Source organism: Brassica napus, chromosome C5, assembly GCF_020379485.1.
Source record: "Brassica napus cultivar Da-Ae chromosome C5, Da-Ae, whole genome shotgun sequence".
Lineage (NCBI taxonomy): Eukaryota > Viridiplantae > Streptophyta > Magnoliopsida > Brassicales > Brassicaceae > Brassica > Brassica napus.
This window is the reverse complement of record NC_063448.1, coordinates 55119099-55141629: the sequence shown is the minus strand read 5'-3', so window position 1 is coordinate 55141629 and position 22531 is coordinate 55119099. Positions and strand designations below refer to the sequence as shown.

The window sequence follows — 22531 nt, the reverse complement described above, 5'->3', positions numbered from 1 at the left end:
CTTAGGATTCTTAATTATGGTGATAAAAAAGTACATGATATCCAAACATCGGATCAGAAGGGTCAATTTGAAAAATCACTGTATTAATATCTTTATATAAATGGCCTTTTGCGGCGAATAATATAAACACGTACATGCTATTAGTATTAGGCTACAGTTTATCACAGAATTTTAGTATCATTGGTTTAAATGTTGGTTAAAACTTAAAACTTATAGAAATGTCCACTATTAAACGTTATTAGGTAGACCACCCTGGTAGGTCAATTTAGTTGAGCGGAATGTTTTATAGTTACTGCTGTCTAAGACTTTCTGGACATATGTTACTTGCAAGTGCGGACGACTGTTTACTGCCCGATAAGAAGTAAATTAGATAAGGGTTAGGTTAGAAAATAAAAACATTTCCCTATCTACAAACTATATTGAAATTTACATTTGCGGCTGAATTCAAAAACTGGTAATAATTATTAATAATGTTATATCTAACGGCTATGATTATGAAACGTTGAGTGTTTTTAAAGTCTCACGTGTTTAACCTCACAAGTCACAACCAAATGATACAAATAAATAGACAAGTAGACATATAGGTCGATTTTTTAGTTAAATAGACAAGTTGACATATAGGTCGATTTTTTAATTCAAGTAGCTAGGAGATACGTAGACAATATCTAAACTACCACAACATCCATCTCCGTTCATCAATATATAGTCAATGAACTTATAATATTTCCCTCTGGATATGCCTCAAATATGGTTGTTCACTTGATCTCTCCTATCGCACGAACCCTAGCCCTAATCTTCATCTCTCTCCCCTCTCTCATTAACACATCCTTATTGGATTACGACACTCTAGTGTTCAGTAAATGTGATTCATCAGACACAAACATCCTCCAAAAAACAACAACCACACAGTATCCCAATTACTCAAACCATAATCTCTTTCTTCGTGCGCAAGCTCTTTATTCTTTCTTAAGCAAACTCGAATCAGAATCCTCTCGAGCGAAGTTCTTTAAGACTCTAGCTGGTAACGACCAACACGCCGTCTCAGGATGGTTCCAATGCAGAGAAGATTATCCGAGTGAGATATGCCATAGATGTGTTACTGAGCTTCGTGGTATTTCGTCTAGAATGTGTGGAAATGCTACGTCAGCTCGTGTTCATCTCAGGGGATGTCACATGGTGTACGAATTCGAATTTGTTGATACCCCTACTGCTCGTAAGTATTACATTGTATATTAATAACTTTGTTTGATGTAATATTAAATTGAATGGCTAATGATATTTTAAATGTGAATTTGCTACCAATACGTAAGTATAATGGCGATATATATACCAATTTTTTTAGTAATTTTTCCAACACGATTTATTCGTTGTTTTCATTTTTCGGAGAAGCCTATAATCATCATAACTACAAGTTAATGGAAACACCGGAACGCGGTCTCATCCACAAGATATGTAACGGAGCTACGGCGGAGACGTTCGCCGGATTCGAAGAGATGAGAACGGTGGCATTCACTGCTGCCGAAACAGGAGTCGTTGACGGGCACGGGTTCTACGAGGAAAGCTACAAGCTCATGCACGTTGTGGCTCAGTGCGACGGCCACGTTGAAGCCTGTGAGTGCGGCGAGTGCGTCAGTGCAGCCGCGGCAGCAGCGGCAGAAGAGTGTCCGTGGTCCATCGCCGGTCAAATATACTTGGAAGGTTGCTACGTTGGGTATACGTATAACCCGCATGAATATCCCGGTGATTCATACCACGGTACGTATGCATGTATATAACAATGCAAATACGTATCAATATTTTTTTTATATAGAAAAATCAAAGCAGTTTGTATATAAATATTTGCTAAATATGGGATTTTCTTATTCATAATCTGATCAGTAAATTTATAATCAAACAAATAAATAGCATCCTAACTTTAGTCTAGCCAAACCGAGTAAATAAAGATTATGTAATAGTTGTTTTCAAGTCAAACCGAACGTGAACTTAGATAATCAAACAAATATAAGTTGGTAAGATGTCTTTTTTTTGGCAGAGGAAGGGGGACAAGCAAGCACGGGGAAGTCGTTGGCGATAGTTGTAGGAGGAGTCGCGGCTTTGGTCCTTGTTGCTATTTTCTTCTTGTTCCTCAAGAGCTTGCGTAGAAAAGGAGATGGTACGTTTAATCTACTACTTTTTATTTTATTTGAGTTTATCTATTATAGAGATTTACTCACACAACTGAAAATTAGAAGTTTAACTTTAACAATAGGTATACAGTTTATCCTTTATTCAATATGTTTAAAAAAAAGTTATAAATTATTACTAATAGGAATTAGCTAGTTACCTATATATAGTAAGAGATAAATGAGTTGAGTAACTAAAATAATATGAAAAGAATATTCAAATTTGTATTGCAGATTGTTGAAGAGAAGGTCTACATCGGAAAGACGTTGGAAAATTTTGTTTGCTCCTAGTATTTGTTAAATCAACTTAAGAACATTTGGTTCACAATGAAAGATATCAAACTCGGTTGGGAATATAACAATAGTTAGATGATATAATAATGTGAAATATTTGTATTTGCTTAATGGTTTCCCTAAAATCGGTAAGTCACCTTATATGTAATAAATCTTTCAACACTTAGAGAATATTGTAAATTCTGAAAAAACGTGGAAAGAATTGTGGCATCCACTCGTGAGTAATAAACGTGAAATAATCATAAGTTGTTTGAAAAATGTAGGAGAAAATGCATATTAATTAATCTATGATAAATGCAGGATGCGAATGAGAATCTCAAGAAAAAAATGGTGCTCATGGTCCATTGAACTAAATAAATCCAAATTAAGTGGAACTCTAATGTGACCTTAACAAATGTAAGACTAAAAGCATCATTAATGGAATTTTTTAGGGTGAAGTTCTTATCGGAATATAAAAATCGTCTCTTAACTTTTTAACTAAATATTCTCTTATTTAAAAACCGATTTTTAGTTTTTTTAGTTAAAAATTAGAAGATGATTTTTTATATTCGGTTAAAAACTCCCTTTAAGAATCCGGTTAATCTAACGAGTGGTGGTCAGTTTGGCTGAATCCAAATTTGAGTATAATACGACGACTTTTGAAAAAAAAAAGATTTATTATACGCGTTTTTGGGCCTCTTTAGTCAATGGGCCTATAGTAATTACAGACTCTCTCTCTCTCACTCTCTTTTCAGTAAGAAAGACAAAATAAGAAAAAATCTAAACAAACAATGTACTCCGCCGTGAATCGGATTCTCTGACTCTGTGAATGGATCGGATCCATTTACTTTTAGTAATATTTTTTTATTTATAATTTCTTTTTCAGAGTCTCAAAGTTCGATATCCTCTGCATGCAATTCAATCTACTTCCTCGACTGTGATAAGGCGGCTCAATTCCAGAAGCTTCCGCTTCAATTACTCACTGAGGTTTTCTTTCCTTCCTTCTCCTCTTCGTTTCTGCAAGCTCTTATTCATCTTTCTCAATGTGATCTCTTACGGAATCTACGATTACTTTAGACCTCTCTCTGTATTAGTTTCGCGATTCGGCGATTCTTCAAACTCCGAAAAATTTGGAAACTCTTATCCTCGTTGATTTGATGATTCTGCATTCGCTTCGAATCGAATTGATTGAGATTTGCTTCCGCGCCTTTTTTTCTATTTAGTGAGATTATGCTTTGATTGTTGATGCTGATAACTTAATTGGAAAAGTTTGCAGTGTTTGGTGTGTAGAGTGATCTGGATATGCTGCCTTTGATCCTCACCGACGAGAGAGTACGCAAAGCTTGTGAGACAACAAGAGAACTCAAAATCCCCGATGAGAAGACACTCTCAGTGCTCAAGAAGCTGCTCCAAGAGAACGGTGAGAATTGGACTCTCATAAAACTTGATAACTACACCGCATTGATCGACGCTATCTACTCTCTTGATGATGAACAAGAAGAAGAAGTAGAGGATAAGAAAAAAAACGAAACTTCATCAAACAGCACTAGAGGGAAGCATGTCTTTGACTCTCCTCCTAGTGGTGCTCTGAAGAAGCAAAGAGAAAGTTCATCTAACAGAGGGAAGAATGTTGTTGTGGGCACTGAGTGCTCTCCCGCTACTCTCAAAAGAAAATATGAGACCCGTTCTGCAACCTCAGGATCATCCTCCGAGGAAGCTCAGAAGCAGCAACAGACCAGCAATGGTGTTGTTCGCAAGAAGAAGTATAAAACCATTATTCGTGACATCACGAAAGGCTCAGAGAGCGTTGAGATATCTCTGGTTGATGAGGTTGGGACTGAGCAAGTCCCCAAGTTTACTTACATCCCTCACAACATTGTCTACCAAAGTGCTTACTTGCATGTGTCCTTAGCTCGGATTTCTGATGATGATTGTTGCGCGAGCTGCAAAGGGGACTGTCTTTCAGCGGACTTTCCGTGTGCTTGTGCTCGTGAAACCGGCGGAGAGTATGCGTATAGTAAAGATGGGTTGTTAAAGGAGGAGTTTTTGGATACTTGTCTTAAGATGAAAAAGGCGCCAGATAGCTTCAGTAAGTTTTACTGCCAAGACTGCCCTTTGGAGAGAGGTGATGGAAAGTGTGAAGGACATTTGATCAGGAAGTTTATTAAGGAGTGCTGGAGAAAGTGTGGATGTGATATGATGTGTGGGAATCGAGTGGTGCAGAGAGGGATAAGGTGCCAACTGCAGGTAACATGCTACTTTAGTTCCTTTATGCCGACCATTGCTTCATGTCTTGATGTTTGACTAGCAAAAGCAAAATATATGTTGCAGGTTTACTTTACTCAAGAAGGGAAAGGATGGGGTATTAGAACACTGCAAGACTTGCCGAAAGGAACATTTGTCTGTGAATACATTGGTGAAATATTGACCAATACGGAGTTGTACGAGCGGAATATAAGGTCTACTAGTGAACGGCATACATATCCTGTAACTCTGGATGCAGACTGGGGTTCTGAAAAGGATTTGAAAGATGAAGAAGCTCTCTGTCTAGATGCCACAATCTGTGGGAATGTCGCTAGGTTTGTCAATCACAGGTAGTACCAATCAACTCTCCTTATGCTAATGTTTTTTCGTGCTTCTCTTGAGAGTTAATCGTTCTTTGGACTTTATTGATGCAGGTGTGAGGATGCAAACTTGATTGATATTCCGGTACAAATAGAGACTCCTGACAGACATTATTACCATGTAAGTATATGATTTCCCCACTCTAACATGATCAAGGCACTGATTGTTAAAGTAAGTTTTCAGCGAGCTTAAGGATTTTGGGTTTGGTCATGTGCAGATTGCCTTTTTTACCATTCGAGACGTGAAGGCCATGGATGAACTGACATGGGTAAGCACGCAACTGTGGATATGTCACTGAAGCTAAACAACTAGACATGATATTGATTTTGGCATTTTGCCATTTTCTATATATATATATATATATATATATATATCTGCTTTGTTTGTATATGACTCCACGAACGAGATGGACCAAACACGTCTTCTACTATTCCTGGAATGTTATTCACTCTTGAGTTATACACATACTCCGTTCAAATAACCCGTGTTTTTTAATTTGCAGGATTACTTGATAGATTTCCATGATGAAAGTCATCCCGTGAAGGCATTTAGATGTTGCTGCGGAAGCGAATTATGCAGAGACAAAAAGCCAAAAGGTCAGTAATCTTCACACATTGCCTTCGTTATTCAAATCTTTATGACAGAGCATTGGCTTGCATCCTTAGTAATGCACACATATTCTAAGTTAGAACTTGTTTTGTTCGGTAAGAGATCCGAACATTTCGTAAAATACATTGGTTCAGAGAAAAATGAGTTTTCTTGGCTAATTATGCGTTATGGTGGGACATATGTCAGGATCTGGAGGCAAGTCAGGAGAAAGAAGAAAGGCTGTTCCTGCTAAAAAACAAGCAGGTGAGAAAATTGTCCTAGTCTTGAGAGAAGATAGGCATCAGTTGTCATAGTTTGTCCTCTCTAAAGCTTTTGATCCCATTATGATTTGTGAATGATTCGTTTAGTCGTTGGGTGTTTACTAATACCTGCAAAATCTTGTAACGCAGGTTCCAAAGCGATGGCATTAAAACGAAAATGAGGCTGAACATCAGAGTAACACATAATAACCCACGTACACTTTGATCCATACTGAGCTGCTTGCTTAAGTTCAAGAGAGAAGTCTTATGTTCGCCACAGCTCTTCACTTAGAATAATCCCCTTTCTTTAGGTAGAATTATCTGAACTGAGCAGATTCTTCTCAGTTAGCTGACAAAAGATTGTTTAGACACGAATAAAAGTTTATGTTGGGTAACCAAAGAAACTCATTGTTAATGGTTTGTTCTAGAGAATGCATTAATGTCAAATATATTAACATTAAGGTCTTCTTATAAGAAATAAATTGGTTATGGTTCCTTTTAAGGTTCTAAAGTGTAAAGCATATATTGGTTAATATTACAATGATGCATTGTTAGAATCAACTTTCAAACATGCCATCTGACTCGAGACTAGACTGAAGATAATTGAGAAAAAGGGGTATAATCTGTATTGGTAAGCTCCTCCGGCCCATTAAAGATTATAATTTGTATTGCATCATTGGGCTTATGGGTAAGTATTTTCGGCCCATATAGTATCAAATCCAGGTCAGCACACATTAGTTGTAGTAAGCCCTAGCATAACAAGTTATATACCGTGTCTCCTCACTGCCGTCGAACTCTTCCCAACGTGAGAGCCTGCAACCATGTCGAAGCGAGGTAACAATCTCTTCCTTTTGTCAAGATATGTTGTTCATATGTTCGCTTGTGCTGCCTTATGCTCACGTATTGAAGATCTAGTGTTTATCACCTTTAAGTCTATACATTTGTGAGAATCATGTTTGATCGTCGTTTATAAAGCTGAATCTGCGTTTCTTGTGATTAGTTTCAAGTATTACACATATAACTGTCATGAATCATATGTTAAGATGTTAGTTTATAGTGTAACTCATCTGTGATGTTTTGTTTCGAATGTTTGTTGTTTGATAGGAAGAGGAGGAACCTCTGGAAACAAGTTCAGGATGTCACTGGGTCTTCCAGTGGCAGCCACCGTGAACTGTGCTGACAACACCGGAGCCAAGAATCTCTACATCATCTCCGTCAAAGGTATCAAGGGTCGTCTCAACCGTCTGCCGTCCGCATGTGTTGGCGACATGGTCATGGCTACCGTGAAGAAGGGTAAACCGGATCTACGTAAGAAGGTGCTGCCAGCTGTCATCGTTAGGCAGAGGAAGCCTTGGCGCCGAAAGGACGGTGTCTTCATGTACTTCGAGGGTAAAATCATTTCTATATCATGTCTTCATCTATTACTGCTGAATGTCTAATCAAAGTTGGTCCGTTGATTGCAGACAATGCTGGTGTCATTGTCAATCCCAAGGGTGAAATGAAAGGTAAGAACATCGTGTTTATTTTGATTTGGAGCTAATCGTGGTAGCTGATGAATATCTATGCATCTGTTTGTGTGTAATGTGTATAGGATCTGCTATCACTGGACCAATCGGGAAGGAGTGTGCCGACCTGTGGCCAAGGATCGCTAGTGCTGCTAACGCCATCGTTTAAGAATATCTCTCTCTCTTTCGTGTTTGTTGAACGTTTTATTCAAACCTCTGTTGAGGATGTTTTGTTTTTGTCTTAGACTTGCGTTTTGCCTTAATCTTGGTTCTAGTTATTTACTTATATTATGGTTTTGTTCGACATTTAATTTTGCCAGTGAGATTTTAATTTCTGTGTCAAATCAAACAAGAGATGTGTGGACCGGTTCTTCCTCTGGTTTGGTTCGGTTAATCTGAATATAAGTTCTTCCTCTGGTTTAGTTCGCGCTTTGATTCTCTACAGGTCTAGTTTTCGGCCCAAAATAAACTTGTAAATTGTAATGCTCGAGATGAAATGTGGCTGACCAGCCCAATAAGCCCAATGCGATGCGGAATAATAAATTATTATTACTTATGTGTATTATTTTCTTTAGTTGAACCTGTGAAATGAACATTAACAATATGCTTTAGTCTTTAGTCTCGTGTACTAACAGGATTGGGTATTGGTCCAACAAAATAATTTTCTTCTATCACTTTCGATGGATAATATAGATAGTTTTTTTTCTGATGTCAATAGAAAATCAATTAGAATCAAGCAAATTAAAAACTGCTACTAGGTTAGGTCAAACATTATGAAAATGTCTAAAAATGAATATTGGGTAGTGCCTTGACGTTATAAGCACCGAGCAACACTCGACCAATCAAAATAGAAGCAAACATCAGATGGACCCCACATACGCTTCATTTTATATAACACGGCCTTTCGTTTATTGACTCTGCTCTACATAATGAATCTCCTTTTATAGTCTTCTCAAATAATTCAGGAAGAGAAAAATAGTTTTGTTTTGTTTGGGAGAAGATAAATACTTAAAAGGACAAAAAAAATTTGGTTTAGTTCAATCATTCAAGGATTAAAAGCTCTTTTGGTATTGGATTCTGTGTTGCTTGGTCGAGTAAGAAGATTCTGTCTTTTTCTTTCCTTTTTTTTTTGGGTGTGAGGAGATTCTATAATCCATTAACTCACTGTCGGCATTCTTAGACAATCGGTGAGTTATGTTTATGTATCTCTTCAGAGAGTTAGCTGATTGTTTTTTTTTGTTCTTTATGATTTGTGGAGGGAAGAGAAATGAACACTAACTAATTGTCCGTTTGATCTGTTATTGATTTTTTTTTTTAGCTCAGCTTAAAGTCATTAAATTTGCTGATTCTGTTCGTTTATTGTCTCTTGTTGATGTGGTATTGGTTCACTAATGTTCTGTTTTTTCAAAATTTTCAAGCAAAAGGTCTGATTTTTTTTTTTCATGGAGGATAAGAAAGTATAATCTCAAGATTTTGATTCAGCTTAAAGTGCTGTTTCTCTTCAATTGGTTGGCTCTATGTTCTGTTTATTTTTTTTCTCTTGAAAATTTTAAAGCAAAAGGTATATATGATTTTTTTTCATGGACGATAAGAAAGTTCAATCTTATGATTGTGACTTTGTTATGATCCAAGAATCGTTTCTATTCACTGGTCAAAGCTATTTCATTTTAGATTTAGTTCTCTGTAAGATTCTAATTTCTTGACGTGTCAATTTTGATAAGGGGTTAATTGATTGAATGATAAAATGTGTTCATAGTGACTCTAATCCTTTGATTGTCTCTGTGGTTTACCAAAAGCCATTTTGCCTTTTTCCTTTCTTTCTTTTCCCAAATGGGACGTTTCCCAGTTGCTTGCATTTGATTCCAATATCTTATTTTGTGGTCCACTATTTTGATTTTGATGCATCTGTCATTTCCATGATAGCTTCCTGGCTGAAACAAGTTTTGTTTTGGGTAAGAATATTAGCATTTTCTTCCTGTTCCCTTTTAATCTTTCCTCTTGTGTTAATATTTGTTAAAAGCTTTAGATTTTTCTTTATGATCCAAGGCAAAACCAAAAGTGAAGAATATTCTTTGAGAATGTTTTTTTTTTTGAAAGGAAGAAAAGACTAAAGGATTTCAATTATGGCAAGGGAATTTTATTCAACAGTTTATGTTCTTTAGATTCATTTCTGTGTATATAAGTTACTGATAGTGAGTCTCATTTCATTTGCTAAAGCCAATACACTTCTCTGTTAATATTTGTAGCTAATCTTCCCTCTATGACACTTACTGGTGATTTCGGTTTTCCACCAACAGCCATGTCTTCCTTTTTCCCTCTTCTTCCCGCAACTCTAGATGAGAGATACAATCACCATAAGTCCCCTAACTCTTTGTGGGTTTCATCATCAGGACAGGAACCGATGAACAACCCTGTACCCTGCCAAGTGTTTCCTCTGGTCTCTGGTGGCACTTCTTCTGGCTTCTGCAATGGCACTTACGTTTCATCACATGAAAGAAGCTCCTCGCAGACCAGACAATCCGTGGAAACACAACCCTTGCCGGTGACTAATCAACCTCAAGAGCAGAGAGATGTGAGCTGGCCTGAAGACCAGCTTCAAGGGTTCTTTGACTTTCCTCCACAAGCAGAGAGCAGCAGAGCGAAAAGCGAATGGCCAGACTGGGCCAATCAGATGATCTCTGTCGGTGATGGTCTGGGACCTAACTGGTCGGAGCTTCTAGGTGATCCTAATGTCCTCAACCAAGATTCAAAGGTTTGTTTTATGCAGCTAAATCTCTCTATATCTATTTATTGGCCTCAAGATTCTTATTAAGAGAAGCTCTCATGATGTGTTGCAGATACCAACACCTTCTTGTGATATAGCTAGGCAAGAGATAGTAGTCAGTACTCAGCATCAGGTGGATCCTTCGAGTGCCAAAAGCCCACAAGCTAGTTCAATGACATCTAAGCAACGAATGCGTTGGACGCCTGAACTCCATGAAGCATTTGTTGATGCTATCAATCAGCTAGGCGGTAGTGAACGTGCGTGAGCCCCCCCTTTTCTTTTCTCTCTCTCTTCTCATGGATGCAAATTTTAGCTTAAAGACTTACTATTGCTTATAACTGCAAAACCATAGGAGCCACACCTAAGGCTGTATTGAAGCTCATCAATAGCCCAGGGCTGACCATATACCATGTCAAAAGCCATTTGCAGGTTATTATTTGTTCTTATTATCTCATTTTTTTTGGTTTATATGCATTAGCTTTTCCCATTTGTAATCTGAACCGTCTTTGTATTGTTTGACTTCTCTCCAGAAATACAGAACGGCTAGGTATAAACCGGAGATTTCAGTAGATACAGGTACTCTTACAAGCTTTGATGCCATCTAAGAGATCTTGTGTGTGAGGAAACAAGTCTCTATACTAAATTTGCTTTCCTTGTTTGAACAGAAAAACCTCCACTGAAGACTTTGAAGACCATTGAAGATATCAAGTCTCTTGACTTGAAGACGTAAGCTATAAACTTCAGTTCTTCCTTCAGAACAGACTATGTAAGCACAAGGAAGTTTGTACTTATAATACTGACGATTTTGTTCTTTGTCTTCTTCTTCTTCTTCTTCAGGAGCATTGAGATCACTGAAGCTCTACGGTTACAAATGGAAGTTCAGAAAAAACTCCATGAGCAACTTGAGGTATGATTCCAACTTCGTCAAAAGAAGCTTACATGAAACAAAAACTGTGTTCTTTCCTCTCCGTTTTTTTGTCTGAAGATGTTGGTCTTAATACAATGCCAGGTCCAAAGAACGTTACAGTTACAAATTGAGGAACAAGGTCGGTATCTCCAGATGATGATTGAGAAACAACAACAGAAGATGCAAGAGAAGAAAATAGGCTCTTCTTCTGGCTCATCATTAATGCCAGAAGCTGACACTTCTTCAGCTCCATCACCAGACCTTTCACAAGTGTCAATAACTGAGAGACTGCAGAGTGATTCTGGCACATTGGATCAGAGCGGGTATCCCTCTTTGGCTACTAAGAAACGAGTTAGAGAAGATTAAAGACATATTGTGACTGCAGAAGTTGGAAGTGATGACACTGACCTAGTGACTTGCGCTTGAAGTTTCTTTTTTTGTATAGGAGACATGTTTCTCTTGGAACTAAAGTTAAGTTTTGTAATTGCATTTACAAAAACATGTTCATTGCTCTTCCTCTTGTTGCTTAATGTGAAACTCACACCTAGGAATGGACACATTTATCCAAAACAAAAAAATTAAACCATACCGAATCAAAATAACTGAAACAAACCGTATTTCATAAATATTCGGCCAGATCTTATATTTTTCGAACTAAAAACAAAAAAAAACAAACCAAAATCGAACCTAAATATGTTTATGAACTGAAATACTTGAAAACCCGAATTATCCGAATAGTTTTTACCCAAAATTTTATTCAAACAACCAAGTTATCCAATATTTAATATGAAACTCGAATTATTCCATATTTCATCTGTATTATCCAAAATTACCCAAAGAATCGGACTAAATCCAATTTTTTCCGGATATTGGCTAGTTTTTTAAATTTTGCTATCCAAACCATAAAACTTAAATAATCAAACCGAATTTTGTAAATAACCAGACAGTTCTTAAATTCTAAAACCAAGAAAACCAAAAATTGAAATACACAAACCGAAATTTTCGAACCAAAACCGAACCTACTCGCATCAGCAGAGACCCAACTAATCAACTTTTAATTGGTGATGAGATGACTGACATGGACAAATCGTTGTCGAGCTGGACTACTGTCGGCTGACGAGTCAGCTATTGTAGTGTTGCTGACGTGGCTTTACGACTTAATAATATAACTCTCTCTCGAAATACGTTTTTCTTTTCCTTCTGCTTCATCGATCTTCTCCCACAAAAATTCTGCAATTCTGGAGAAAGCTAAAGGTCTCGCCTTTATCAAGTAATCAAGAAGAAGATGCTGTTTCAGGTAGGAGGTGATGGCACGCGCCCTACCTTCTTCGAGATGGCCGCAGCTCAGCAGCTTCCAGCTAGCCTCCGCGCCTCTCTCACATACTCCCTCGGCGTAAAATTTCAAATAACTCTTCCTTCTTCTTAGCTTTGAGATTCTATTACATATTCATGTTCGTTGGTTTTTTGTTTGTTTGTAGGTTTTTGCATTGAGAAGATCGTTTCTTCATAGAATCTTAGACTACGAGGATGAGTTCTTTGCTTCTCTGATGCTTGTTCTCGAAGGACATAGCTTAAGAACCACAGGTTAGATTCTGGATCAATGTGTTTGGGATTGGAGGAGAGTGAATGTGTATAAAGTTTAGTTTTTTTTGAATGAGTTGTTTGTTTTCAGATGCTTCGTTTGCTGAATCATTGTATGGTTTAAGGAGGAAGTCAGTGAGATTGAGATTAAGCAAAGGTTCTGGTGAAGAAGTTCAACGTTCCGGTTTAGAGAAACGTCAGAGGATCCTCTCCGTTGTGTTTCTGGTACTGTCTCTATCCAAAGGCATAAAAAGCTTTGTGCCTTTAAAGCTTGGTACTACTTTTTGATAAGTGCCTTTTTTTTTTGTTAGGTTGTGTTACCGTAATTTAAATCGAAGTTGCATGGTATATATAACAAGGAAAGGGAAGCTAGGCTCCGGGAGAGTTGTGGGGAACAGAGGACCAAGGAGAGGAACCAGTTGTTCCAAGAGGGAATAGTGGGAATCAGGAGCTTTCTGTTCGAGTACAGTTAGCTACGAAGATTAAAAAGTTTGTAGCTGTGTGCTATCCTTGGATACATGCATCAAGTGAAGGTAATTTCAGATTTATGTAAAGCACGGATGTTTAGTATATTAGCTGATATGATTCTTTATATTAGTTAGGTTGAGCTTCATGCCTAGAGTTGGTAATCTTGATGTTCTGAATTGGAACCACATTCCATGTTTTTTAGTACATTTCTGGATGGTTCTGAGTAATGTACACTGAGCCAGCGTTTGCTTTAATATGATATGAGGATTCATAATGGTTCTCTGGCATCTTTATATAGTTTAACTTATCTGGGATGATCTGGGCTTCTCTGTGCAGGATTATCATTCACTTACCAGCTCCTGTATCTACTGGACGCTACTGGATTTTATTCCCTCGTGCTTCAAGCTCTTGGGATTCAAGTTTGTCGAGCTACAGGGCAAGAACTGGTATCCACATTCTTCCTTATTTTTTTCTTGAAATTTCTGCAAGAAGATCATTGACTAGATGTGTTATGTCTTGCTCTTTTAATGCCAAGATAGATGGATACATCTTCAAGTATTTCAAAGATAAGGAACCATGAGCGTGAGAGACTTCGTGGTCCTCCATGGTTTAAAGTAAGATTTCACTTATCTTAATCTTCCCGTAATTTAAAGAATGAGATTAGCTGATTCATTCTACTGCTTACACATTAATGATCCAACATCTGACATTACTGAATATTAATCTAGACAGTGCAAGGGGCACTTCTCAGCTGTTCATATGTGGTGCTTGACTACGCCCAAACCGGTTTAATTGCAGCAGTTTTTATCTTTAAAGTAAGTACCCATAAGGCATAAACTTTCCTGTTTACAATTCTTCTCTTGTTTTACCGTCTTGAAACCTCCCACCATATTCTGAAGGAGATTTCTTTATAAAATGTGAGCTTTAATCACATTGGACTGGATTTTGTATTCTACAGCCACAAGTTAATGCAATTAAGCTATTGCTATTCTTTTGGCTTTATCTCTCTCGGTAGAGTTTTTATCCCATACATATTTTATTTGAACATAAGTGTCTCATTCTTTTTTTTCTCCGTTCTGTAGATGATGGAGTGGTGGTATCAATCAGCTGAAGAGAGATTGACAGCTCCTACCGTGTACCCTCCACCTCCACCTCCTCCATCCCCAAAGATATTCATATCAATTGGTAGCATTTTCTGAAACTAATGTTCTATAGCTCACTCAGCTTTGTAACTGTCGTTTGGTTTCTCTCAAACAGGTGGCTAAAGAAGGAATCCCTCTACCTCCTGACAGGACTCTCTGCGCGTTATGCTTGCAAAAACTTGCAAACCCATCAGTTGTAACAGTCTCTGGATTTGTCTTCTGCTATTCTTGCGTATTCAAGTATGTTTCACAGGTAAGTTCTCCAAATATTTTCTCTATATTCCCAGTAACCACTCCCTTGATATAAAAGCTTATGTCGGTATTCTGATTTAAACAGTACAAGCGATGTCCAGTGACATTGATTCCAGCAAGCGTGGATCAGATTAGGAGGTTGTTTCATGACACTTAGAGACAATCGGTTTAATGTTTTTAAGCCAAACACTGAGCGCTTCGTTCTCAATCGTTGGGTTGGAGGTGGCGCAACCAGTGTGTACACTGGAAGAGCTAAAAGACTGCCAAGTGAGGCTCCTAATTCCACAATTGGTTTATGTATATAAGCTTTCTTGTAGAGTTCATCAAGTGCATCTTGTATTGCAAGAAAGATGTGTTGCTCCTAACTGAAGCTGAATTTGATGAAGACAAAGAAAGCAGACAGATATTTTTTTGTTTCCTTCTTAGTTTCGACTTCAAAAGGAATTGTATATTTTCTCAAATTGGGATATAACAATAGTGAACAGGATAGAATAAAATAATACTTTTAGGAGTTCTTATACTTTTATGTGTTTATTTCTTGCTTTGTGGGGTTTTATCCAGAGGGTAGGAAAGACGAGATCATCAGTGAGCCCTTAGCCCTTAGAAGAGGCATTGACAAAGTTATCCAAGCTCAAAATATCTGCTTTAGGGAGTAGTTAACTGCATTGATAAATCTTAGATCCAAGCTAGTAGTAAACCATAGTAGTAGTAGTAAAGATCGTTTTGGTTGGTTTAGTAAGAGCGGTGTTGTATATGATACTAATGCTGCCACAACAACCTTTTTATGGAAAGTTTAACAACCATTACTATAAAATGTTCATAACTTTCATAATGCAACAGAGTTCATCCAACAACAGATAGCAAACTGAAATCTAGTGATTTTCAAACAAGTGAAATATATCCATAAACTAGAAACTGGAAAAGAAAGCGTGTCAAATGTTGCCCCAACAAGAACACATCATCATGAAACCAGAAAACCACTTAGAATAATTAGATATAAGGGTAGTGTTGTGTAGAAAAAAAGGGGATTAGACTTATTAAGAAACTTTGATGATCTCAGTTTTGCCTACTTTCTTCTTCAGAGTTCGAGCAAGCTCAAGTACATCCACTCCCTCTCCTTCCACCATAAGCTTCCCTTGTTCTTTCTCCAACCGCACTCCCTTAACTCCTGAAAACGTAGTCATTCTTTTTCATTAGGCTTTTGTGTTTTTATTTTATTTTTGTGATGTTGTTTTGTTTGATTGTTTAAGTTTACCGGATGCTCCTACTACAATCTTCATGGCTTTGGTCCTGTATTTTTCACTGCTCATATTCACTTTCAGCACCATGGTTTGCTGATCACATGGCCAAAAACTCATCTTAAAAAAATCAAGTGATGCATGATTTGATCAAAAAAATGGGAATGAAGAAAAGAAAAAGAAATGATCTTGTTGTACCTTTGCCATATCTTGTAGCTGTGGAGAGAAACTTGAAAAGGTGCTTTTGCTTTCTGAGACAAGAAGGCTCTTGAAAGTTTTCAGAACTTTGGCCAAATAAAAAAAACAAAAAAAGAAGAAGAAAGTTTTGAGAACAAAACAAAGGAGGGTGTTCATAGATAATAAAAGATGATTGAAAGTAATGCCAATATTTAAAGAGGAGAGTTTTCATGTGCTATTTGACACTATATGGTTAATTAATACCTCCCTCCTTAAGTTTTCCACTGATAGTAAACCATCACTATCTTACTGTTCTATTTTCACATCTCATAAAAGCAATGTCTTGACCGTCCAGAGTTTCAAACTTGGCCATTTTGATTGTTTCTTAACCTGAATTGGTTATTTGATGAAATCAAGGGGTTAACTACCACCACAAAACAAAAAAGTATGTAGGGGCTTGATGATATATCCACCAAACTGATGGTATATGCGTTCAGACCTGATGATATCTGATAATTAAAATCTGTGTGTGAAAACAGTGAACCGGATAGAATAAAATAAAAACTTTTTTACTATTGGAGTTCATGTTCCATGGCTTCTATTGAAATCATTTGCTCCTTAACCGAAACATGTAATGATGATAAGGAATTTCAAAAGTAAGGTGACATTACAAGAGCAATAAACAAGGAGTTTTCACAAGGCCTCAATATGATGGACGAGCTTTGAGACCGATAGTTTCTCCATAAAAATTCTTAAAATCTGATGCTTATCCTTATAATTCCATAAGCTTCACATCCTCCACATGGTTCAGATAGGTGTAAATAGAATACCCCATGCCACTCCTTAACGCTCCCACTCCTTGGATTACAACTCTTGTTACAGTCTCCTTGTCGAAATTGCAGTAGTAAACCTGGAAAGGCTCACCTGAATATTCGGACGACATAAAGAATTCATTAGGACCAGTCACTCCAACAATCACTAACGACTCCTCTGGATCAACTACATCTTTCCACATAGGGGGCAATGTGTAAACACGTTTGGACCACTCATGTCTTTCGGGGTCTTCTAGAACCCACATCTTAACAGTTTCACTATCGAAATAATAACTTTTGCCCAATGGTACTAAAGCCAATTTACCGTTGCAGTCTAGCAGCCGATGATGCAGTTTCCTTTTCGGGTGCTTAACAAAGCTGTACTTCTCAGTTCTAACATCGAAGCAAATTATCATATGAGCCTCGATGTAATAGAAAACACCACCAATGCATATATTCTGTGTACCCGAAGAAGAAGGACATGGACATGGGATGCCACATTCAGCCATTCTCCATGTCAATTTCTCATCACTTCCTCGTCCTCCTCCTAATGTAAGCACTTGATGCTCCATAGTTGTGCCTTTGTGAAGAAGCCAAATCATTCCCAATACCTTGTGTAGTTTCTCAACGGGATCATACCCGAGTAAGCTTACTATCCCAACCCTCTTCCTTGTCTTCACTTTGGGTATAGTAAGTGACTGTCCCGTGCTGGGGTTACATAACACCGACTCCTCCACCTTGAATCTCCTTCCATTTACGAACCGGTGACCACTAATACGGACACATACAAGGCCATTGACACTTGCAGATATATCTTTGACAGGGTGATCAAAGGAGAAACTCATGTGATGATCGGCCGCAACAGACAACATCTCATCAGGACTCTGAGGTTGAGGTGAAGAGAGGAAGAAGAGGTTATTACCTTCCCAAAAGGCGAACAGTAGCCGCGGGCGAGCCTGAGACCTTGTCAAGCGCAGATCCCTGAAATCAGAACGGCCAAGTACCAAGGCCCAGGGCTTGGATACGCAACGACAGATGGCGACGGACTTGAGGGATAGCCTGGAGAAGATGTCGATCGTGAGATCGATTGGGAGCGGCAGTGATGAATGTTGTTGGTCAGTATCAACAAGGCTGCTGCTGGTTCTACGATCCTTGCGCTGCCTCCGTGGTTTCATGGTCCCTTGGATAGCAAGCAACTCAACTAGTGCCTAACGGATGATACAACACATAATGTTAAACCAGACACGCATGATGAAAGCAAATCCTCTAAACACAATTTTTTTGAGCTTTGCTGAACCTAAAAGGCTAAAATCAAATGTTTATAGAATCAAACAATTACAGATTCAAACTTTCAAACAATTACGGATTCAAACTTACTATCTTCTTTCGAGAGAACAGAGGCGGCGAGGATGTACGTACGGAGTCAATGACAACGTTCAATAACCTTGTTGGAATTGGTCTTGGTTCTGTTCATCTCAGGCAGGATACGTTGACTTTGAAGAGGAGAGCTGGTCAAGGTTGTGTTACATCAGACACTCTAGCTGGACAAGAAGGTTTGAAGTGGAAGAAGTATTCGAAAGGCGCTAGACGGATTAGATCAGAAAGAAGGTGGCATTACAAGAGAAAATAAACAAGAACATTACCAAAGCCTTTTCACAAGGCCTCAGTGATGGCTCAAAAAGTGAAACATCTTTGAATCCAATCGAGGCAATTCTGCAGAATGCAGTGGACAAGATCCGACAAGAAGAGTAAATAATATCCTTGATTCAGAATACTGCAACCTCTGCAGTTTTGCACTAACCATATTAAACAAAACAAACATGGTGTGGTTTTTTTCATTGTAAACAAAACACAACTACATATTGTTCATACGATAATGAAACGAGAGCCCAAAAAATTGTGCCATTCAAGTGGCTAACGGCAGGTAAGGCACTTGTTCAGTGGAAACCCATTGAAGAGGAGAGTCTGCTTAAAGATGATAAAAGTAAAGTTTTGTGTTTCTTGTGAGATAAGGAAAGTTACGACCTTAGGGAAAATAGTTCACATGTGATTATGTTGTCGAGCGAAGCAGAAGAGTTTCCAGCACCAAGGACCGGGACGAGATTGAATATAGGTTCTTTGGCGACTCTACCTTCAGGGCTCATCTCGTTAAGCTCTTTGAATGCAGTTTCAAAAACGTTGAATAATCTCTTTACGGACACACCTAGACTTGTAGAGAAATGTATCCTCAAGCTCTGCATCAACAAAAAGAAGAAGATATAAGCAATGCTTTGGATGAAAAAACTGACATTGTTTATGAAGAAACTCATTCTCACCGTAGTGTCATTCCAAGAGAATGAATTTTCATACAAGGTTTTGTTGAGAAGATATACACAAAATCTCGTTACTCTCTCCAGTTGTTGTTCCTCTTTAGGTTCATGAAGCTTCTTCATCACTTCGGTTGAGATGGAGAGAATGGTCACACATATTTTCCCATCAACAACTCGTTTCTGCACACAGTCTTGGTGCCATTCCTCTGGCTTATACCCCCAACAGCCGTAGTCTCCTTCACCAAACTGATCTTGTCTTGTTTCATCGTCGGTCTCTGAATCTTCTTGAACGTATAAGACAGGTTTTACTTCAACAAGAGCCCTGCAGAACAAAAGTTCAGTGTTTAAAATTCACAGACCAGTAATATTATATTCTCTTCCGTTGTTTAATACCTTTTTGGAAGATCAGGGACAAGGATGTAAAGGAAGATAGGATCAAGGACCCTCCGAGAAGACTTTGCCAAATCTAAGAAAGAAAGAAACTTCTCATGAAGTTGGCTCCTCTCTGATTCCTCCGTGCGTGCTGAACAGAACACCACAAAGAGAAGAGCTGATGAAGAGATTGAGCATCTAAAAGCCTCAGCTATCGCCTCACTGTTCGTCAATGCTTGATTCAGCTCAGCAACTGCGCCTTCGTTTCTAAGATTCATCGTGGGAGGGTCAAGCCCTAACTGACCAGCCATGTGAAGAACACCCTTGTGCAAAGTCGCCTGAAGAGAAAAAGTATTACAGTGAATGAGTTTGCTGATAATAAAATTTTACTCTCTCTATTTCATTTTAATTGTCATTTAATTTTGTATATTTTCTAAACAAAACCATCATTATCTATACACATAACCATATTTTAACCAATAGAAAAATAGATTGGAATATAAAGTCATAAATTTTCACCTGACTATAAGGTCCGATGCAGCTAGGTGCCCAGGAGGAGATACTTTGCACATGGAGAACCCTTTTGCTTTGGTCATTTGCCACTAAAACCTCAACGTAAGCTTTTCCAAGACCAGCTTGTACCAAAGGAAGCTCTATTGTGCTACGTGAAGGAACACCAAAAGGGCACTTCTCATGTGTGATAAACTTCACATACGTCTCATTGGCTGCGGCAAACTCACTCATATCAGAGATGTAAAGATGAATGTACAAGACGTTCTGCCAGTTGAATCCTTGTTTCAGAAGCTGAGACTCGGTTTCTTTAAGAGCGGTCTCAAGATCTTCTCTCAGACCTGTTCAAAGAGAAGCAAATATCAAGTTCTTGTGGGAGGCAACTTGAAGATTTAGTTTGATTCTGGAGTTACCTGTGGAAGATTGACTAGAATCTTCCAGCCAGCAGCAGATGGAGAATGTGTTTTCTTTCCCGGTCTTTGATAAGCTAACTCTGTTTCTTGTATGTTCCACGGTTCCATTATCTGGTTGGCGAGTAGATTCTGGTGTGTTGGGACCATCTCCTTGTACCTCAAACACCAAACCTGGTTCCTTCTTCTCAAGAGAATTAGAGTCTTTCTTTTCGAGATGGAAGGTCGTTGGATGAAGAACTCCAACAGGTGCAATAGAATCTGGAGAGTGTAGCACAACTTGAAATTCATCAAGCACGATTCTCGCATTCTAAAGAAAACAGAAATTGTCAAAGCTACAAATAAATGTGATGAAACACAATGAACACAGCATTGCTAAGAAGACATACAGTGAAAAGCGGGCAATCGAGAGTCAGAGTCTCATATTCTCCTCCTTCACCGCAAACATTACTTCCATATAACCTTAAGCAAAGATACATTCAGAAGCCACATAATCAATGTAACACAACTAGCTAATAAAAGAGAACTGTGGCATACTCTTTTAACTTCAAAAGATATGGCTCCATGAAGGCTAAGTCTTTCCCTAAATGCTTAGAAGGATCCAACCCTATTGCCGCCACCTGTTAACATGAAAGAAAACCATAAACATATACAGATGTTGATGTTAATAAAAGCATGAAAATATAATAGTACCTTTACTAGAATAGCTTTGATCCCATTAGCTATCTGCAAGTAAACGAAAAAAAACTAATTAAAGAAGACAAATTCACAAAAGAAAAGATTTGAGACTGAGTGTAACTTCTTTGGCTTACCATTTCCTGAAGAAGTAAAGTCTGATCTTGTTTCCACAAAAACGCCAAAGAAACAAGACCTAACCTTGAACAAATACTTTCCACACGCAGACGTTGGTAGTCTGATGCAATGGCGCCAGACGATACTGCCGTGATGGAAGGTATCTGTCTCTTCACTTCACTTAACAAAACAAACAGATCTTCCACTTCATCGTCTGGTGTCATTTGGTAGCTAAGCTTCTGATGCCTGCAAACATTAAATCCTCAGAATGATAATCCATTATAACTAAAACAAAAAAAAATGGATTAGAATCTCAAGCAGAAGCTAGACCTGGAAGAACCTCTGATTCTCCTTCTGAACAATGGCACATTCATGCACTCTGCATAGCTCACAATAATCTGGTGGCCAACCTGAAGAAGAGACATTCAATCAATGAATAAAATTCAGGTTCCAAATTTCATAAAGCCTGTTTTTTTAAAAAAATATATATATTATTTAACCCGAACAATTGGCAAATCAGATTCCGTTACAAACCCGATTTGAACCAAATTTCCAAAGTCAAAACTAGCTTCGCCCACCCATTAAATCCGCACATTCGGCTAGTCTGTTTCATAAAGCCTGTTTATCATGCTAATGTCAGTATCTAGTCTTAGCCTTCTGAAAATAAAAAAAACTACTCAGATTTTACAAATGATGGTATCAGATTAAGAAAAATCAAATCTTTCTTATAACCATTTTTCAAATTCAATTAAAGTATCCAGCTTTACCTCACAATCATCAACATATATATATATATTGAAACCATTAAAGACAAAAGAGGAAGCAGACAGACTCTTACTGTTTGATACATATAGCTGTCTAGTTCATCGACAGAATCATCAACTGGTAACAAGTTCGCCAATGCCACGATCTGTTGGAAACACAAAGAAGCAAACCCCAATTGAGATTTGAAGTACATATAGTACAAAAAAAAAAACAACTTCTTCTTTGAGGTAGTTTCAGGGAAGAAGACGTACCTCGTGACCGTACTGGATACACTTCATCATGACATAACAGCTATCTTTTCCGCCACTGACTAAAGCCACCACCTTCATCTCTCTGTCTCTCTAGTTGGAGTCCTTGAGGTTCTTCTCTGTGTGTAGTCGAGAGAGAGAGAGTCAACAGACAATAGAGTTTGAGGGCGACTTTAAGAAAAGAAATGACTTTTATATTATTTAGGAATCTTGCACGACTTTTCTCCTTGTTATTCGATTGGACCCTTTTATTTTTTCATTTGTCAATTTCTATCCAAATTGAAATTCTATTTAAAGTTTTGGAATCTAGTTTAGGTCTTAATCCAACTGCTAATGCATATGATGAAACTGTAACTGAACCTCCTATCAAA

General features: G+C 38.0%; 6 protein-coding genes and 1 pseudogene across 18 annotated transcripts; 5 read left to right on the top strand and 2 right to left on the bottom strand.

Moving 5' to 3' along the window:
- Positions 1-223: 223 nt before the first annotated feature.
- Positions 224-2701, top strand: LOC106429758 (plasmodesmata-located protein 4-like). 2 transcript variants are annotated; one of them, XM_022714533.2, is made up of 4 exons: positions 224-1213; positions 1390-1755; positions 2033-2152; positions 2397-2701. In XM_022714533.2, exons 1-4 carry the CDS (start codon positions 748-750, stop codon positions 2402-2404), a joined length of 960 nt encoding a protein of 319 aa, XP_022570254.2. In that variant the 5' UTR covers positions 224-747; the 3' UTR covers positions 2405-2701. The 2 variants fall into 2 exon arrangements, with proteins under 2 accessions (XP_022570254.2, XP_013725963.2); XM_013870509.3 differs by having other exon boundaries at positions 232-1213; positions 1387-1755.
- A 492-nt stretch (positions 2702-3193) lies between these two features.
- On the top strand, positions 3194-6410 carry LOC106429724 (histone-lysine N-methyltransferase SUVR4-like). Of its 2 annotated transcripts, none has more exons than XM_048758586.1 (8): positions 3194-3422; positions 3712-4682; positions 4767-5029; positions 5114-5180; positions 5278-5328; positions 5563-5656; positions 5856-5912; positions 6059-6410. In XM_048758586.1, the coding sequence occupies exons 2-8, from the start codon at positions 3738-3740 to the stop codon at positions 6088-6090; spliced, it is 1509 nt and encodes a 502-aa protein (XP_048614543.1). In that variant the 5' UTR covers positions 3194-3422; positions 3712-3737; the 3' UTR covers positions 6091-6410. The 2 variants fall into 2 exon arrangements, with proteins under 2 accessions (XP_048614543.1, XP_048614544.1); XM_048758587.1 differs by having other exon boundaries at positions 3218-3422; positions 3705-4682.
- A 207-nt stretch (positions 6411-6617) lies between these two features.
- Positions 6618-7719, top strand: LOC106429723 (60S ribosomal protein L23). The gene is made up of 4 exons (XM_013870476.3): positions 6618-6742; positions 7013-7297; positions 7372-7413; positions 7500-7719. Exons 1-4 carry the CDS (start codon positions 6730-6732, stop codon positions 7580-7582), a joined length of 423 nt encoding a protein of 140 aa, XP_013725930.1. The 5' UTR covers positions 6618-6729; the 3' UTR covers positions 7583-7719.
- Positions 7720-8194: 475 nt separating this feature from the next.
- Positions 8195-11596, top strand: LOC125574933 (myb family transcription factor PHL13-like). Of its 9 annotated transcripts, none has more exons than XM_048758579.1 (9): positions 8195-8600; positions 9337-9365; positions 9804-10165; positions 10251-10434; positions 10530-10606; positions 10708-10753; positions 10843-10903; positions 11015-11084; positions 11187-11596. In XM_048758579.1, the coding sequence occupies exons 3-9, from the start codon at positions 9815-9817 to the stop codon at positions 11448-11450; spliced, it is 1053 nt and encodes a 350-aa protein (XP_048614536.1). In that variant the 5' UTR covers positions 8195-8600; positions 9337-9365; positions 9804-9814; the 3' UTR covers positions 11451-11596. The 9 variants fall into 9 exon arrangements, with proteins under 9 accessions (XP_048614536.1, XP_048614535.1, XP_048614538.1 ...); XM_048758581.1 differs by having other exon boundaries at positions 8330-8600; positions 9809-10165; XM_048758583.1 differs by having other exon boundaries at positions 8337-8507.
- Positions 11597-12011: 415 nt separating this feature from the next.
- On the top strand, positions 12012-15047 carry LOC125587673 (annotated as a pseudogene).
- A 1443-nt stretch (positions 15048-16490) lies between these two features.
- Positions 16491-18372, bottom strand: LOC106429749 (F-box protein DOR-like). Of its 2 annotated transcripts, XM_013870502.3 has the most exons (3): positions 18132-18372; positions 17080-17962; positions 16491-16866 (listed from the first exon to the last, which is right to left on the bottom strand). In XM_013870502.3, exons 2-3 carry the CDS (start codon positions 17927-17929, stop codon positions 16715-16717), a joined length of 1002 nt encoding a protein of 333 aa, XP_013725956.2. In that variant the 5' UTR covers positions 17930-17962; positions 18132-18372; the 3' UTR covers positions 16491-16714. The 2 variants fall into 2 exon arrangements, with proteins under 2 accessions (XP_013725956.2, XP_013725955.2); XM_013870501.3 differs by having other exon boundaries at positions 16491-17962.
- Positions 18373-18498: 126 nt separating this feature from the next.
- Positions 18499-22341, bottom strand: LOC125587671 (diphthine--ammonia ligase-like). Of its 2 annotated transcripts, XM_048758574.1 has the most exons (13): positions 22164-22319; positions 21986-22057; positions 21682-21765; positions 21478-21557; positions 21168-21393; positions 21049-21081; positions 20893-20975; positions 20745-20817; positions 20359-20665; positions 19955-20286; positions 19457-19773; positions 19070-19385; positions 18499-18988 (listed from the first exon to the last, which is right to left on the bottom strand). In XM_048758574.1, exons 4-13 carry the CDS (start codon positions 21519-21521, stop codon positions 18773-18775), a joined length of 1947 nt encoding a protein of 648 aa, XP_048614531.1. In that variant the 5' UTR covers positions 21522-21557; positions 21682-21765; positions 21986-22057; positions 22164-22319; the 3' UTR covers positions 18499-18772. The 2 variants fall into 2 exon arrangements, with proteins under 2 accessions (XP_048614531.1, XP_048614530.1); XM_048758573.1 differs by lacking the exon at positions 21682-21765 and having other exon boundaries at positions 22164-22341.
- Positions 22342-22531: the final 190 nt, after the last annotated feature.